This window comes from Salvelinus fontinalis, chromosome 24 (genome assembly GCF_029448725.1).
Source record: "Salvelinus fontinalis isolate EN_2023a chromosome 24, ASM2944872v1, whole genome shotgun sequence".
Taxonomy (NCBI): domain Eukaryota; kingdom Metazoa; phylum Chordata; class Actinopteri; order Salmoniformes; family Salmonidae; genus Salvelinus; species Salvelinus fontinalis.
Window position 1 is genome coordinate 5,369,012 of NC_074688.1, and position 16,712 is coordinate 5,385,723.

Consider the following 16,712-nt stretch of genomic DNA (forward strand, 5'->3'; position numbering starts at 1 on the left):
TGTCTATGGAGATTGCATGGCTTTGCTTTCAATTTTACACACCTGTCAGCAACACATGGCTGAAACAGCCGAATCCACAAATTTGAAGGGGTGTACTAAATTAATATACACTATACATACAAAAGTAAGAATCTCCATTTACTAAGAATAAACATTGCTTTCGCAAAGTATTCAGACCCCTTGACTTCCCCCCCCCAAAATGTACGATAAAGCGATATTCTAAAATGTATTTAAAAAAATGTTTCCCCCCCAATCTACACACAACACCCCCATTACGACAAAGAAAAAATAGGTTTAGAAATATCACATTTACAAAAGTATTAAGACCCTTACTCAGTACTTTGTTGAAGCACCTTTGGCAGCGATTCCAGCCTCGAGTCTTCTTGAGTATGAGGCTACAAGCTTGGCACACCTGTATTTGGGGAGTTAGTACCATTCTAATCTGCAGATCATCTCAAGCTCTGTCAGGTTGGATGGTGAGCATTGAAGCACAGCTATTTTCAGGTCTCTCCAGAGATGTTTGATCGGGTTCAAGTCCGGGCTCCGGCTGGGCCACTCAAGGACATTCAGAGACATGTACCGAAGCTACTCCTGCGTTGTCTTGGCTGTGTACTTAGGCTCATTGTCCTGTTGGAAGGTGTACCTTTGCCCCAGTCTGAGGTCCTGAGCGCTCTGGAGCAGGTTTTCATTAAACATTTAAATGTTTTATTTTATTTAACCTTTATTAAATAAACTAGGCAAGTCAGTTAAGAACAAATTCTTATATACAATGACTGCCTACTCCATCCAAACCCGGACGACACTGGACCATTTGTGCGCCGCCCTATGGGACTCCCAATCACGGCCGGATGTGATACAGCCTGGATTCGAACCAGGTACTATAGTGATGCCTCTTGCACAGAGTTACAGTTTTTTAGACCGCTGCGCTACTCGGGAGCCCAAAATCCTTCATCAAGGATCTCTACATGTCGCTGTGATCCTGACTAGTCTCCCAGTCCCTGCTGCTGAAAAAGATCCCCACAGCACGATACTGCCACCACCATGCGTCACCCTTAGGGATGGGGCCAGGTTTCCTCCAGACGTGACGCTTGGCATTCAGGTCAAAGAGCTCAATCTTGGTTTCATCAGACCAGAGAATCTTGTTTCTCATGGTCTGAGATTCCTTTAGGTGCCCTTTGGCAAACTCCAAGTGGGCTGTCATGTGCCTTTTACTGAGGAGTGGCTTCCGTCTGGCCACTCTACCATAAAGGCCTGATTAGTGGAGTGCTACAGAGATGGTTGTCCTTCTGGAAGGTTCTCCCATCTCCACAAAGGAACTCTGTCAGACTGACCATAGGGTTCTTGGTCCCTTCTTGGTGCAAACAGGATGCACCTTAGCTCAATTGAGTCTCATAGCAAAGGGTCTGAATACTTATCTAAATAAGTTCATTTTATAATAAATTTAGCAAAAATCTCCAATAACCTGTTTTCGCTTTGTCATTATGGGGTATTGTGTGTAGATTCGCAGGCTGTAAAGTAAAAGAAATACGGAAAAAGCCAAGGGGTCTGAATATTTTCCGAAAGCACTGTACATCTCGTACAAATAGGTATTTTGGTTTATTAGTCTTACCAACTGTTTCCCTCGGATCACGGCCATGTGGACGTTTTTCAGAGAGCCATCATCATCCTCGAACACCTCGGCTGACCACAGGGCACAGTTCACGTGGGTCCACTCGTTCTGCCCGATGTACAGCAGCCTGCCGCCCTCCTGGAACCAGACGCAAGCGCAAAGAGCACGATCAAGAGCTGTACCACGACTAATCGCGACTCCTAAGGTGGTGTTAAGCACAACTTCGACTTACGTTGGTGTTATCATCTCCGTACTTGAGACACAGCACACACTGGCGGTTGTCGCTGACGCCAGGGGGTGGGAGCAGCTCAGGACTGTCTTCACAGCTCAGGTCTGAGAGAGACAAGAAAGCAAGCCACAAACACATCATTTCCTGCAACTGAAACAGTATCAAAAAGTGTATCCATTAAATACTTAGTGTAGGTGTGTAACCTAAATGGCACCATATTCCCTATATAGTATATAGGGAAAGGTGCACTACTTTTGTACCTAGGTGTTGCCCTATAGTTGTGTTGAGCAGACTCACCGTGGAGCATAGGGGGTGTTTGGGGAAGTAGAGGCCGGGGCGGAGGGGGGGAGTAGGGCTCTCCGGGGGTCTTGGGGCAAGGGGCCGGGATGATCTTCTTCCTGAGGGGCTGCCCGGCGCGGGCGATCTCCTCGCGCTCCTGCCACTGGGCGTAGTTGTGGTCCAGGGAGGGGGGCAGCACGGCGTTGGGGAGGAGGCCACTGCTGCAAGAGAAACAGACAGGTAGAGACTCAGACCCGGTTTGAAACCTTTATAAACACATCCTTCCACTCTTGAAGTGTTAACATTGAATTGGTGAAAGCAAGTTTTTCCACTGCATTGATTTCACCAACTATGTCAATTTAGATCAGTGAACACAGTAGTTCCAAGTACAGCAACAACATATGAACAGGGTCTAACACAGATTGCAATAATTCTCAAACTGTTATACCTCAAAGCAGTGCATTTGGTACATTTTCAAGAGCGCAGACAATCCAAAATGTAAATTATAATCTAACCGCTTATAACCTTCTGAACGACTCACTAAATTGGGTTTACAACTTTAATTAGCCAAAACACAAAAAAGGCCACGGTAGCAGATAATGGACCCCATCAGATATTTATGTAGTTGGTTCTGTTTAGTAACTAATATACAGTGCATTCAGTAAGCATTCAGTTACAGCCTTATTCTAAAACTGATTAAAATAGTTTTTTCCCTTCAGTCTACACACAACAACCCATAAAAAAAACACTTAAATATTACTGAAATATTCAGACCCTCCACTCAGTACTTTGTTGAAGTGCCTTTAGTAGCGCTCCACACTGTCCTTTCCCACCTGGACAAAAGGAACACTTGTGAGAACGCTATTTATTGACAACAGCTCAGCGTTCAACACCGTAGTGCCTTCAAAGCTCCTCACTAAGCTAAGGACCCTGGGACTAAACACCTCCCTCTGCAACTGGATCCTGGAATTCCTGACGGGCCACCCCCAGGTGGTAAGGGTAGGCAACAACATCTGCCACGCTGATCCTCAACACGGGTGCCCCTCCGGGGTGTTTGCTCAGTCCTCCTGTACTCCGTTAGCCCATGACAGCATGGCCAGGCATGATTGCAACACCATCATTCAGTTTGCCGACGACAAACCAGCGGTAGGCCTGATCCGAGAACGATGAAACAGCCTATAGGGAGAAGGTCAGAGAACGTGGCCGTGTGGTGCCAGGATAGCAACATCTACCTCCAAGTGATCAAGACAAAGGAGATGATTGTGGACTACAGGAGGAGGAGGACCGGACACGCCCCAATTCCCATCGACAGGGCTGTAGTGGAGCAGGTTGAGAGCTTCAAGTTCCTTAGTGTCCACATGACCAACAAACTATCATGGTCCAAACACACCAAGACAGTCGTGAAGAGGGCACGACAAAGCCTATTCCCCCTCAGGAGACTGAAAAGATTTGGCATGGGTCCTCAGATCCTCAAAAGGTTCTACAACTGCACCATCGAGAGCATCCTGGCTGGTTGCATCACCACCTGGTATGGCAACTGCTCGGACTCTGACCGCAAAGCACTACAGAGGGTAATACGTAGGCCCAGTACATCACTGGGGCCAAGCTTCCTGCCATCCAGGACCTCTATACCAGGCTGTGTCAGAGGAAGGCCCTAAAAATGGTCAAAGACTCCAGCCACCTTAGTCAAAGACTGTTCTCTCTGCTACAGCACGGCAAGCTGTACCGGAGCGTCAAGTCTTAACTTCTACCCGCAAGCCATAAGACTCCTGAACAGCTAACCAAATGGCTACCTGGACTATTTGCATTGTCCCCCTGCCCCCTCTTTTACCACTGCTGCTACTCTCTGGTTCGCTACCTACATATTACCTCGACTAACCTGAGCCCGCGCACATTGACTCTGTACCGGTACCCCCTGTATATAGCCTCACTATTGTTATTTTACTCTTTTTTACTTAACTTGTTTGGGATAGGGGGAAGCATTTTCACTTTTGGATGAATAGCGTGCCCAGAGTGAACTGCCGCCTCCTCAGTCCCAGATGCTAATATATGCATATAATTTTTAGTATTGGATAGAAAACACTGAGGTTTCTAAAACTGTTTGAATGATGTCTGAGTATAACAGAACTCATATGGCAGGCAAAAACCTGAGAAAGAATCCAAACAGGAAGTGGGAAATCTGAGGTTTGTAGTTTTTGAACTCCCCTCTATCGAATACACAGTGGGATATGGGTTAATTTTCACTTCCTAAGGCTTCCACTAGATGTCAACCGTCTTTAGAACGTTGTTTCCGGCTGCTCATGTGAAGGGGGTTTGGATGGGAGCTGTTTGACTAAGGGGTCTGCCTACAGCCTCGTTCTCAGTCACGCGCTTTCACTTGAGGTAGCTCTCGTTCCATTGGTTTTCTACAGACAATGGAATTCTCCGGTTGGAACATTATTGAACTTTTACGATAAAAACATCCTAAAGATTGATTCTATACTTAGTTTGACAAGTTTCTTCAACCTGTAATATAACTTTTTGAACGTTTTGTCCGAATGGACCAGATCGCGCTTTTGGATTTGTTTACCAAACGCCCTAACAAAAGAAGCTATTGGACATAAATGATGGACATTATCAAACAAAACAAGCATTTATTGTGGAACTGCGATTCCTGGTAGTGCATTCTGATGAAGATCCTCAAAGGTAAGTGAATATTTATAATGCTATTTATGAATAATGTTGACTACCCAACATGGCGGATATTTCTCTGGCTGGTTTGAGCTCTGAGCGCCGTTCTCAGATTTAAAAAAAAAAAAAAAAAAAGACGGAAAAAGCATAATCTGACACAGCGGTTGCATTAAGGAGAAGTGTATCTAAAGTTCCATGTATAATAGTTGTATTTTCATCAACATTTATTATGAATATTTCTGTGAATTCATGTGGCTCTCTGCAATATCACTGCATGTTTTGCAACTACTGAACGTAACACGCCAATGTAAAATAAGATTTTTGGATATAAATATATGTATTGTGTAACATGAAGTCCTATGAGTGTCATCTGATGAAGATAGTGATTAGTGATGATTAGTTAGTGATTAATTTTATCTCTATTTGTGCTTTTTGTGACTCCTCTCTTTGGCGGGAAAAATGGCTCGGTTTTTCTGTGACTTGGTGGTGACCTAACAATCGTTTGTGGAGCTTTCGCTGTAAAGCATTTTTGAAAATCAGACACTGTGGCTGGATTAACGAGAATTTGAATCTTTAAAATGGTGCCTAATGCTTGTATGTTTGAGAAAATGGATTTATGAGATTTGTATTTGGCGCCCTGCTATTTCATTGGCTGTCCGCGAGGGGTTCCGCTAGCGGAACTTATTTTTCTTAAAACCGCATTGTTGGTTAAGGGCTTGTAAGTAAGTATTTCATTCTTAGGTTGTTGTATTCGACGCAGGTAAAATACAATTTGATTCGATTTGATCCCTCGCCTAATTGGAGTAAACTAATGGACAACAACACTTAGGCTTCTACTTCCAGCTTATACATATTATATACATTTCACAGATGCAGTACCATTTACAATAGTTGTGTTCGATTTTAGTCCCATCCTTTTTTCAACTGTGCTGTTTCACAAAAGTTCTGAACCTTTCTATTCTCATAGATTCTACATTTTGTAAATTAAAGCAACATTTTTGATAAGAGTATTATTCATCGATTGACTGACTTAATTACCCAGCAGTGCTATTTGCAGTTAGTTCCAGGTAAACATTGCAATTCTTCAGCCATTCCTGGACCTGAGACCAAAAAGAAGCTACATACAGACAGTAGCAAAACAAATGACCTAATGATTCAGTCTCATCACAGAAAAATCTGCAGATCTGGGAAGGTTATATCCCATTTATCATTACTGCAAGAATTTTGTATAATAATTCAAATTGAAAAATTAAGTTTATAATCCAGCATTGTTTTGTGTATCAGTTCATAAACCATGTGCCATGGAATCGGTACATCGAAAATCTCTTAAACTCTTCTGCAACCTGTATGGAGCAGCTGTCAATTTTGGGGTCCTTAAATGAAACTGGTACACTTTATTTATCACCATTTTCTTTAGCCAATTTTTGTCTTTAATGCAGGGCTGACAGACAAGTTCCTTACTTTCTCCCCCTTCCACTTGGCTCTTCCATTTTTGCAGTCATGCTGGAATTAGTTGGTTGTAATAAGCTAGCTCTTTCACTTACACGGTGAATCCTTGAATAATGCTCTCTCTGCTGGCTGTTGTAATACTTTATAAGCCACGTTGTTGGTAGGGACAGCATCCACTTTCAAAAGCAATGCTTCGCTGAAGCCCCCCTTCCATCGTTGTGCCCCGCAGATTGACGAGTAGACGCCCAATTTGCCCGCCTCATTCTTACAAATGTATCGCACTTTTGCCAAAGTGTTTAATTTGCGTTGCTATAGAGGCACACTGGCACTTGATTTTTATTTAAGATGGCCAAGCTTTGTGTGGTAGGGTGCAGCAATACTTCCTATGCAATTGCTAGCTAGCTCCATACTACTAAGCCACAACTTGTTTCGTAAATAATTTTTATATTATTTACGTATATGAAGGGTGAGCATGGCTTTTTGATTCCTCACTGTGCAATGCTGACCACGGGGCTTTGTCGGATTGTTTTCCGTAGTTAGAGCTGATTTGGAGAAAACCTCAAACCAAACTTCTAGAACAATATTACAGTATTATAAAAATCAAGATACGTTTTTGATTTGAGAATGTTCTCTTAGGGGTGTTCCAAGTTACTATATGCGTTTCTGGCATTGAGAAATAGCTGCTACACGCACTTTAAATATTTAAATCAACAAATGGGGTTGAAAGGCAGGACTAATAATCGCCGCTGCTAAAACCGCAGGGCGACCACAGAGGAGTGTTCAAAGCTCATTATGTCAAAAGGGACACGGGCTGGCCCCCCTTCTCACAATGGAAGCGGGAGCATGCACAATTCATGATCTATGGCAAGAAGAGATCTAAACATTCAGATGGGACTTGGCTCCTCGAGCGGGTCTGTCAGTGTTTACACAGATACAGAGGCCTACAACGCATGGGAGGATCAGAGAGTACATTGAAAAGTTAAGTTCACTTAAGATATAAGCTATATCTTGAGTCATAATCTACTGTAACAATAATTCAGTTTGTCATTTCAATATGAATCATTAATGTGACAGGCAGCATGTGTACCGATCTATTAGTCTCTTGTGTAATCTCATTGATATGTTGCTGTTAACACTCACTTGGGGGAGAATTTGTGCGTTTCCCAGAATCTGGACTCCTTGACTTTGAACCAAGGGAATACGCGCTCCATTTGCTGCAACAGAGACGGGGAAAATAGACGTTAAAGGCCCACTGCAGTCAAAAACCTGAGTTGCATGTGTTATATATACATTTCTACACTATGAGGTTGTAGTAATATTGTGAAAATTATGAAAATGCCCTTTTAGTGTAAGAGCGGTTTGAAAAGACCACCTGACATGTCAGCCTGGTGGGATGGAGTTTTGGCCTTCCATGGTGACGTCGCCATGCGGTAAATTAGTTTATAGACCAATAAGAGTTCCAAACCTCTCTGCCAATAACAGCTCATTTTCAGTTTTCCCTTCCCCACTCAGACCACTGACATTCCTAGCCAAATTCTTGCTTGAGAAATTGCCCTTTGCTAAGAAGCTTTTTCTGTTTCTTTTTTTTTACCATTTTAATTGAAAAACACATTAAGGTACTTAAATTGTTACACAGATATGATTTAATATGGAGATAAAAACAGATACATTGGGCCCTTAAAAAAAAGGTACAGTCTGGGACGCCCTAAATAGTGCACTACTTTTGACGAGAGCCCCATTGCTCCTGGTCAAAAGTATTACCCTACCATTTGAGAAGCAGCCCGTCTACCAGTGGAGTCAAATCAGGGTGAATACTAGCGTACTGAACGAAAATATAAATGGAACATGTAAAGTGTTGGTCCCATGTTTCATGAGCTGAAATTAAAAAGATCCCAGAAATAGTCCATATGCACAAAAAGCTTAATTCTCTCAAATTGTGCACAAATTTGTTTATATCCCTGTTAATGAGCATCTAATTTTCCAAGATAATCCATCTACCTGACAGGTGTGGCATATCAAGAAGCTGATTAAAGAGCATGATCATTACACAGGAACAACTTGTGCTCGGGACAATAAAAAAGGCCATTCTAAAATGTGCAATTGTGTCACAACACAATGCCACAGATGTCTCAAGTTGAGGGAGTGCGCAATCGGCATGCCAACTGCAGGAATGTCCACCAGAGCCGTTGCCAGGGAATGGAATGTTTCTCTACCGACTCAAACGTTGTTTAGAAAATTTGGCAGTACATCCAACCGGCCTCACAACCGCAGAGCAGGTGTATGGCGTCATGCGGTCGAGCGGTTTGCTGATGTCAGCGTTGTGAACAGAGTGCCTCATGGTGGCGGTGAGATTATGGTAAGAGCAGGCATAAGCTACGGACAACGAACACAATTGCGTTTTATCGATGGCAATTTGAATGCACAGAGATACTGTGGCCCATTGTCGTGCCACAATCAACAGCCTGATCAACTCTATGTGAAGGAGATGTGTCGCACTGCATGAGGCAAATGGTGGTCACACCATATACTGACTGGTTTTCTGATCCAAGCCCCTAACTTAATTTTCTTTTTTTAAGTATCTCTGACCAACAGATGCATATCTGTATTCCCAGTTATGTGAAATATATAGATTAGGGCCTAATGAATTTATTTAAATTGACTGATTTCCTTAGGGGTTAAATAAAGGTTAAATAAAAACACAAATCTAAAAATGAACTAACTCAGTAAAATCTTAAATTGTTGCATGTTGCGTTTATATACATTTCTTCAGCATACTACTGAAGCGGAGGCTGAGCGAGCTCTCTGTAGGTTCATTCCCGTTGGATCTCCTCACCCGGATAAAGAAGGACTTGACCATGCTATTGGCTTTCCTGTTCTCCGGCTGCCCGCCGTCTGAGTTGATGGCCATCTGGATGACCTTCACTACGTCGTCACTGAACTCAAGCTGAAAGAGAGGAGAGAGAAAACACCACACTGAGTGAGTGACACACTGCCCTCCATCTCATCCCGCTCTCTGACCGTGAACTGCGTTTGAACTCGGAGCGAAGAGAGCTCCCCCCGGGGGATGAGCATTCATGCCACTACTCCGGTGTCTGTGGATGATGTGGCTCTGCACTCACACAAACATAGCTCCTGTTCTCACACAATGCTGGGTGGATGCTGATGGGATGAAAGGATTGAAATGGACTGAGACAACACAGTCTGCAAATATAAAAACAAATGCTTTTGCGGGGCAGTTGATTGAATGCGTTTTCAAAAAGTGCAAGGTTGTGAGATCACATGAGTGGGATGTGATTTTAGACTCACCACAGACTTGTAGCGCCCGGTGGCCAACTTCTTCTCCACCGACTCCAGGTCGAGGGGGGAGTCGTTGGGGGGCTTGACCTCGGTCAGGACCGGGGGGTCGGGCCCCTCGGGGGAGCGACGTGTGGGTAAACTCTCCTCCGTCTCGGGGTTCAACTCAGGCGGCTTCATCACAGCCTACAGAGAGCGAGAGATGGAGATATAGCGGGGGAGGGGTGGGGGGGGAGAGGAGACAGTCAAATTACAAAACACATCTGATCCATTTGCTCTCCTAACATGTCACAGACATACAAAGAAAATATGTACAGTGGCAAGACAAAGTATGTGAACCCTTTACAATGATCTGGATTTCTGCATAAGTTGGGTCATAAAACTTGATCTGATCGTCATCTAAGTCACAACAATAGACAGTCTGCTTAAACTAAAAACACACAAATTATTTTATTTTTCTTGTCTATATTGATTCTACATCATTTAAACATTCACAGTGTAGGTTGGGAAAAGCATGTGAACCCCTAGGCTAATGACATCTCCAAAAGCTGATTGGAGTCAGCTAACCTGGAGTCCAATCCTTGAGCTGAGATCGGAGATGTTGGTTAGAGCTGCCCTGCCCTAAAAAAAAAAAAAAAAAAACTTTTAGTGTAAGTTTGCTATCCACAAGAAGCATTGCCTGATGTGAACCATGTCTCAAACAAAAGATCTCAGAAGACCAAAGACTAAGAATTGTGGACTTGCATAAAGCTGGAAAGGGTTACAAAAGTCACTATAAAAGCCTTGATGTTCATCAGTCCACGGTAAGACAAATTGTCTATAAATGGAGAAAGTTCAGCACTGTTGCTACTCTACCTAGGAGTGGCCATCCTGCAAAGATGACTGCAAGAGCACCGCGCAGAATGCTCAATGAGGTTAAGAAGAATCCTAGAGTGTCAGCTAAAGACTTACGGAAATCTCTGGAACATGCTAAAATCTCTGTTGACGAGTCTACGTTACGTAAAACACTATACAAGAATGGTGTTTATGGGAGGACACCACGGAAGAAGCCACCGCTGTCCAAAAAAAACATTGCTGCACGTCTGAAGTTCGCAAAAGAGAATCTGGCAAAATATTCTGTGGACAGATGAAACTAAAAGTTGAGTAGGAAAACACACTATGTGTGGAGAAAAAGGCACAGCAACATCAAAACCTCATCCCAACTGTAAACTATAGTGGAGGGTGCATCATGGTTGGGGCTGCTTTGCTGCCTCACCTTGCCATCATCGACAAAAAATGAATTCCAAAGTTTATCAAGACATTTTGCAGGAGAATCTAAGGCTATCTGTCCTCCAATTGAAGCTCAACAGAAGTTGGGTGATGCAACAGGACAATGACCCAAAACACAGAAGTAAATCAACAACAGAATAAAATACGACTTCTGGAGTGGCCCAGTCAGAGTCCTGACCTCAACCTGATTGAGAAGATGTGGCATGACCTCAAGAGAGAGGTTCACACCAGACATCCCAAGAATATTTCTGAACTGAAGCAGTTTTGGAAAGAGGAACAGTTCAAAATACCTCCTGACTGTTGTGCAGGTCTGATCTGCAACTACAGAAAACATTTGGTTGAGGTTATTGCTGCCAAAGGAGGGTCAACCGGTTATTAAATCCAAGGGTTCACATACTTTTTCCAACCTGCACTGTGAATGTTTACACGGTGTGTTCAATAAAGACATGAAAACATATAATTGTTTGTGTTCATTGTTTAAGCAGACTGTATTTGTCTATTGTGGTGACTGAAAATGTATGGCCAATTTATGCAGAAGTCCAGGTAATTCCAAAGGGTTGACATACTTTTTGCCACAGCTTAATCTGTTGGGCCAGGTGTTTTTCCTGGTTATGTGACCAAACTCTAGGCCCTAGTTATAGCCAACAATCCAGGGCCCAGAGTTTTTCCTGACCCTGTCACATCAGCAGGAAAAACTTGGCCAGGTTACACCCCACAACCAGAGCTTTAAGTCTTTCCCTGGTGAAGTTACATGGTCAGGAAAAACTCCTGGGCCAAAACATGCAACCCGATATCCCCTTCTCTCCTCACCTGTCTGTAGCGGAGCAGGTGCGTAGAGGTGCGGGAGTTGAGCAGTGCGGTGAGGACCTGGCGCACCAAGCCCTGCAGCTCCTTCTCCAGGGCCGTCCTCCACTCGGCCGGCTGGCGCTTCGTACAGTTGGTGCAGGTGTAGGCCACGCTCTCTGGCAGATTGGACAGCAGCTCGTACATCTCGTCTGGTAGTGGGAGACAAGGGAGCAGAGAGGGAGGTTAACTTTTTACACTCATTTATCAGTTGGTTGGTCAATTCTCCGTATCAAAAGTGTTGACAACAGATCCATGCCGAGTATATGACAACGGAAAGGCATTTTACAAGTGTTTTTGGGCATATCAACAGAAGTTGAAATTGATATCAACACATTTAAATATAATACCCCCTAAGTAGTGAACATATAGCAGCCAAAAGAGAGAGCGGTGCCGAGTTCAAATCTGTATCACATCATAACGGGAGAGGTGTTGAGAAACAGACAGACTGAAAGATGGCATTGTTCCCCGTGAGTCGAGGTGAGAAACAAGAGCGCCCGCTAACCTGTGAGGTTCTCACACTTGGAGTGGACCCAGTGGTCGCACCTCCCACACTGCATCATCTTGCTGTCGTAGTCGTCTTCGTCATAGCACTTATCGCAAAGGGGGCAGAAGTTACCTGGAAAACACAAGTCGTTGGGTCATAGAAAAATAATCTCTCCCCAGACCCTACTCAACCCTTCTCATAGTACTGAGGAGACAGATGCCAGGGTCATGTTCTTTAGGGACAAAACTGACTGAAACCAGAAGGGACTACCTGGACTTTGCCAACTAGAAACATTGTATTCTGTAGCAAAACATTTTATATATCGGTGTGCCCCCCTAATGAATGCTTTTGACATTTTCCTTGGTCAATTACAGATGTAGACAGTGAGACAATAGCCCGAGTACTGTAGAGCTACATCATTCTACATTACTTGAGACCAGAGGTCTCAATTTGGTCACGTGTGACAAAATATTTTGCTGTGCGACCATGTTTTACTCTGGGAGCACTGTGTGACTTATTGTTATCTCCCAGAAAAATAGTCCATGTATCGTTGTTTCCAAGTGCCCTAGAGAAACTAGCGAGTGCATATTCTTTAGCGTCATGGTTGTGCCACTACTACAGCGAAAACGGCTTGCCTCTAGCCCAACCAGGTCAAGAGCTGACCCATATTAATGCTGCAACATTTTTAATATTCCTATAGCAGCTCGCCGAGACCGCATTATACATTCATAAACTACGTGTTGGGCAGTTCTAAAAGTACTCACGGGTGGACGTTGTTAACCATTTGTTTACACTTTGTTCAGTCATGTTACCTTATTGACTGGCTAACAACCTGGTTGGGTGGCACAGAAAGGAAAAGGGATGGCTTCTTTAGGACGTCAATGATTGACAGATCTCTTGCATGTTGTCATTACAAACCTGATGTTTTGAAGAGACTATGTACCATTTTCAGCGTAATGTATCGCAATAGGAAAATAGTTATTTTAAACAATGTGGAAACCTAATATTCCACAAAAGACTCATTTCAATGACAGGTATTCGTATCAACGTTTAAGCTTTTATAATAAACAAAACGTGTATTTAGAGTGTTACATATTCGTTTCTAGGGCAAAAAAATATGTGCTTCAAAAAGTATCTAGAATTTATATAGGCCCAATACAGGCTGAATCTCTATCAATCGTGTAAAAAAGATTCTGGGTGCTCCTAAATTCCATGTGTTGCTCCTAATTTTAAGTTGGGAGCACCAGAGTCGCCAACATAAAAATGATTATTCATAGTCCTGCTTGTGACTCACCTTTAGCGAAGAGTTTGGCACAGTCATGACATAAGGAGAAGTCATGTGACCACTGGGCGTCCCAGGCCTTCCCGGGTTTTGTGGCCCCACAACTCTTACAGCGAACACACTTGGTGCAGATCTGGACACAACGAGGACAGAGGGAGAATTCATGACAAATTAATTCAATGACAATTAATGGTTAAACAAAAAAGGCAGGCAGTTAACCCGTCCAAACTTTACCCTAAACTTCTCCAACTTCGATCTCTATGCCTAGCCCTAACCTTTGGGTCTGCTGGCCAGATATACACTAACAAAACAAAACACATTGTACTGCTTGGAGGAGGGAGCAGGAGAAGAATGGCGTGATGCATACCCAGACCCGTTTCTTCTTGGTGGGTCTGGTGGGATGGTTGGGTCCCAGGCACTCGGGGTGATAGCTGTTTCGGCACTTCTCACACTCCAGAAGTTGCTGCTTGGGGAAGAAAAGGTGGAGAGTAGCAAGTTAGCAACCTAACTGCCATCTTGCCTCAGACTTTGTAATTAGACAAACATTGAAGCTCTAAGTACCATTGAAATTTAAATCTCTCTCTACCTCTTTGTGGAAGACATTGAAAAGAGCCAGACATTACAGGGATAATGATATAGCATAGGCTAGACAAGCGGTGGGAAGTTTTCCTCCCAATAGTGCATACCAAAAGGCCTTCATCATGATATTGTTACGGTCCGAGTCCCAAATGACACCGTAGTCAACATTTAGAGCACTCCTTTTGACCTGATCTGGTCAAAAGTAGTGTACTAAACAGGGAACAATTTGGGACACATGCATTGTTATTTGTCTGGATCAAAACCCTGATTAGAATGACAAAGAAGAGTAAACAGCATGATACAGTAACTGGTTCTGTAATGAATATTTTCTGAAAAATCCCCGTGGCATATTGGAAAATCCCCTTCCAATCTGATAACTCAGGAAAATGAGGGCGTGTGTCATTATGAGATTTCAAACGAATTTGTTTTGCTTTAACTTTGTGGATTAACATGCGTGTGTTTCTTTCCACAAGCAGTAGAAGACACGTCGACTGACGCTACTGGTCTACTTCTAGAAATGACCACAAACAAATACGCATTCGCAAAGTCCCAAACCACTAAATAGCCTTCGTTACACACTCAAATCATTCAAAAAGGAGAGCCTTACTTTAGTCTTCTGGTGCTGTAGGCCACAGGTGTGGCAGAAGCGGCAGCGGCGGCAACACCAGTTCTCCCACTGCTCCTCCAGAGGGCGCTCAGTCTCCCCCAAGCAGAAGAGATGGAAGGGCTCGCAGCACACCTGGCAGAAGACAAACTGGAGGAGAAGGAGAGGGAGGGAGGCGTGCCGGTGCAGTACACAGTCAGCGGGGAGTTTTCAGTCGGATCAAATTAATAGAAATGGGTACTAAAGTGGGATATGTGGATATAAAAGGCTGTGTGTGAGAGAGGTATTATTCAGACACTTTGAACTGCCTGAAGACTACCACTAAGGGTCTAAACCATGTGATCTGTGTGCTAGCTGAGTGTTTGTTGCTGTATACTATACAGTATACTAGGGTATTTAGATATTCCGACGGTATGATTATCAATACCCTCACGGGGGCGTTCTACACCACTGCTTATAACTAACAATAAGTTGACTATCTAAGATGTGCCAAATAAATTATATCCAGCTCAGGGCTCCAGGTAGGCATTTGGTTAGCCAACTTCCTAGCTAAGTGGTTAGATGGCAAGATCAAGCTTCTTGGTTACAGCAGAGACAATCAATCCCCTTGTTGCCTAAATTGTTTTGGTAATACAGTATACTGTACAGAAACTGTATGTAAATCTGGATACCGTCCAAACCCATTTGTAGCCTTTGATATGTCATAGTGGGCCCGCTGGTGCTGTCCGGTAGAACCCTGTGATAGACTAGCGTCCTGTCCAGGGGGTGTACCACCATGTTATGTTAGATGAGTAGCTCACTTTATTAAATTCTTCTGTTGAAATACAAAGCAGCTCTCCTTTTCCCTCATTTTGAGAGTGGGGCCAGCCGGTCCTCACCTGGGTAGAGAGAGCTTGCAAGAGGCACCCGTGACTCACCTCGACGTTGCCACTGCTGGCACAGAGGAAGCAGACGACCCGCGGGGTGATTGGCACGGAGGTGAGGAGGCCGAGGCCGCCCATGGCCCACACGTTTTCCACGTCATGGTCCTTCTTAAAATCCACTCTGATTCTGTGCACTCCGTCGCAGGGCACTTTCTGCTTGGCGGTGCCTCCAGTCGAGGGAGTGCTCAGCAAGTTTAAAGTACTGCTCTCAGGTTTGGTGGCCAACGGCTTCTGCTGCTGGGGAGGTAGAGGAGAGGGGTCAGGGATGAAGGCCAAGGGGCATGCATGAGACTTATGGAATATATTTGTATATCACTTTATTGCCCATCCAAAGATGGACATTTATTTGCCTTTGGCATCGCCTTACAAAAACGTCACGTCATAAAAGGGAACTGCAGAATAGGGCTGTGGCGGTCATGGAATTTGGTCAGCCGGTTCTTGTCATGCAAAAGACTGCCGGTCTCACGGTAACTGACCGCTAACAAACAGAAACACATCTAACATTTCCAGGGCTCCACGGATAGGCTACAAGCCACATACAAGCAGCTGATGCACATATTTGGAACATCAACATTGAAGAAAGTCTAATAAAATCTATTTAAAAATGTACACCATGACAATGAATCCATACATTCTTTAGGCAGGTCTAACGAACCATTATGATATGAAGAAAATGTATTTCAGAAGAAGATGAGTTGGCCTACTGTATGTTATCTGGCTACGCACCATGCCATAGGTTGTAAGCTTGTTCATTTAGCAGACAAGATATGCTTATAAGTCCTGTGTCATTATTCTATATGATTGTATAGTAAGAACTATTTAATTGAACTTGGCTGAATAAAATAAAAAGGACATTTTTTTCCACTCCAGAGCAAGTGTGCATATGAAGTGGCTGTGTTGAGCGTAAAAGTAATCACTTAAAAACCAGGTCCTATATGCTAGATTTAGAGTTATTTGGCACCTTTAGTTGTGAATGACAGGTTGCACGTGCTGTTCTCTCGTCAAGTGATCACAATTTCAACAATCACACAATTCTCAATTTAATCTTGTCTTTACTAATATGTCAAATTGGTTTTGAATGACCCATTATCAAATGAGCAGGGGAAGACATGTCAACCGTATGCACTCGAAAACCAAATTTAGGACGCTTTTCTGCCGGTTCTCATACCTACCTACCTGGTCAAAAGTTTTAGAA

At 43.6% G+C, this 16,712-nt stretch overlaps 1 protein-coding gene across 6 annotated transcripts in view; it reads right to left on the reverse strand.

Annotated features, from left to right (window-relative positions):
• Positions 1–16,712, reverse strand: part of kmt2a (lysine (K)-specific methyltransferase 2A) — a 53,628-nt gene that overhangs the window by 14,847 nt on the left and 22,069 nt on the right. The window contains exons 9-21 of one of the 6 annotated variants that reach the window (XM_055879477.1): positions 15,512–15,751; positions 14,598–14,744; positions 13,779–13,877; positions 13,424–13,544; positions 12,148–12,261; positions 11,610–11,794; positions 10,098–10,151; positions 9,543–9,716; positions 9,070–9,180; positions 7,377–7,450; positions 2,136–2,338; positions 1,842–1,942; positions 1,610–1,747 (exon numbers count right to left, since the gene is read on the reverse strand). In XM_055879477.1, the coding sequence (XP_055735452.1) occupies positions 1,610–1,747; positions 1,842–1,942; positions 2,136–2,338; positions 7,377–7,450; positions 9,070–9,180; positions 9,543–9,716; positions 10,098–10,151; positions 11,610–11,794; positions 12,148–12,261; positions 13,424–13,544; positions 13,779–13,877; positions 14,598–14,744; positions 15,512–15,751 (1,761 nt within the window). Of the gene's footprint in view, positions 1–1,609; positions 1,748–1,841; positions 1,943–2,135; positions 2,339–7,376; positions 7,451–9,069; positions 9,181–9,542; positions 9,717–10,097; positions 10,152–11,609; positions 11,795–12,147; positions 12,262–13,423; positions 13,545–13,778; positions 13,878–14,597; positions 14,745–15,511; positions 15,755–16,712 lie in introns of all 6 variants that reach the window. The other 5 variants (XM_055879476.1, XM_055879475.1, XM_055879479.1 and 2 more) reach the window with 5 other exon arrangements.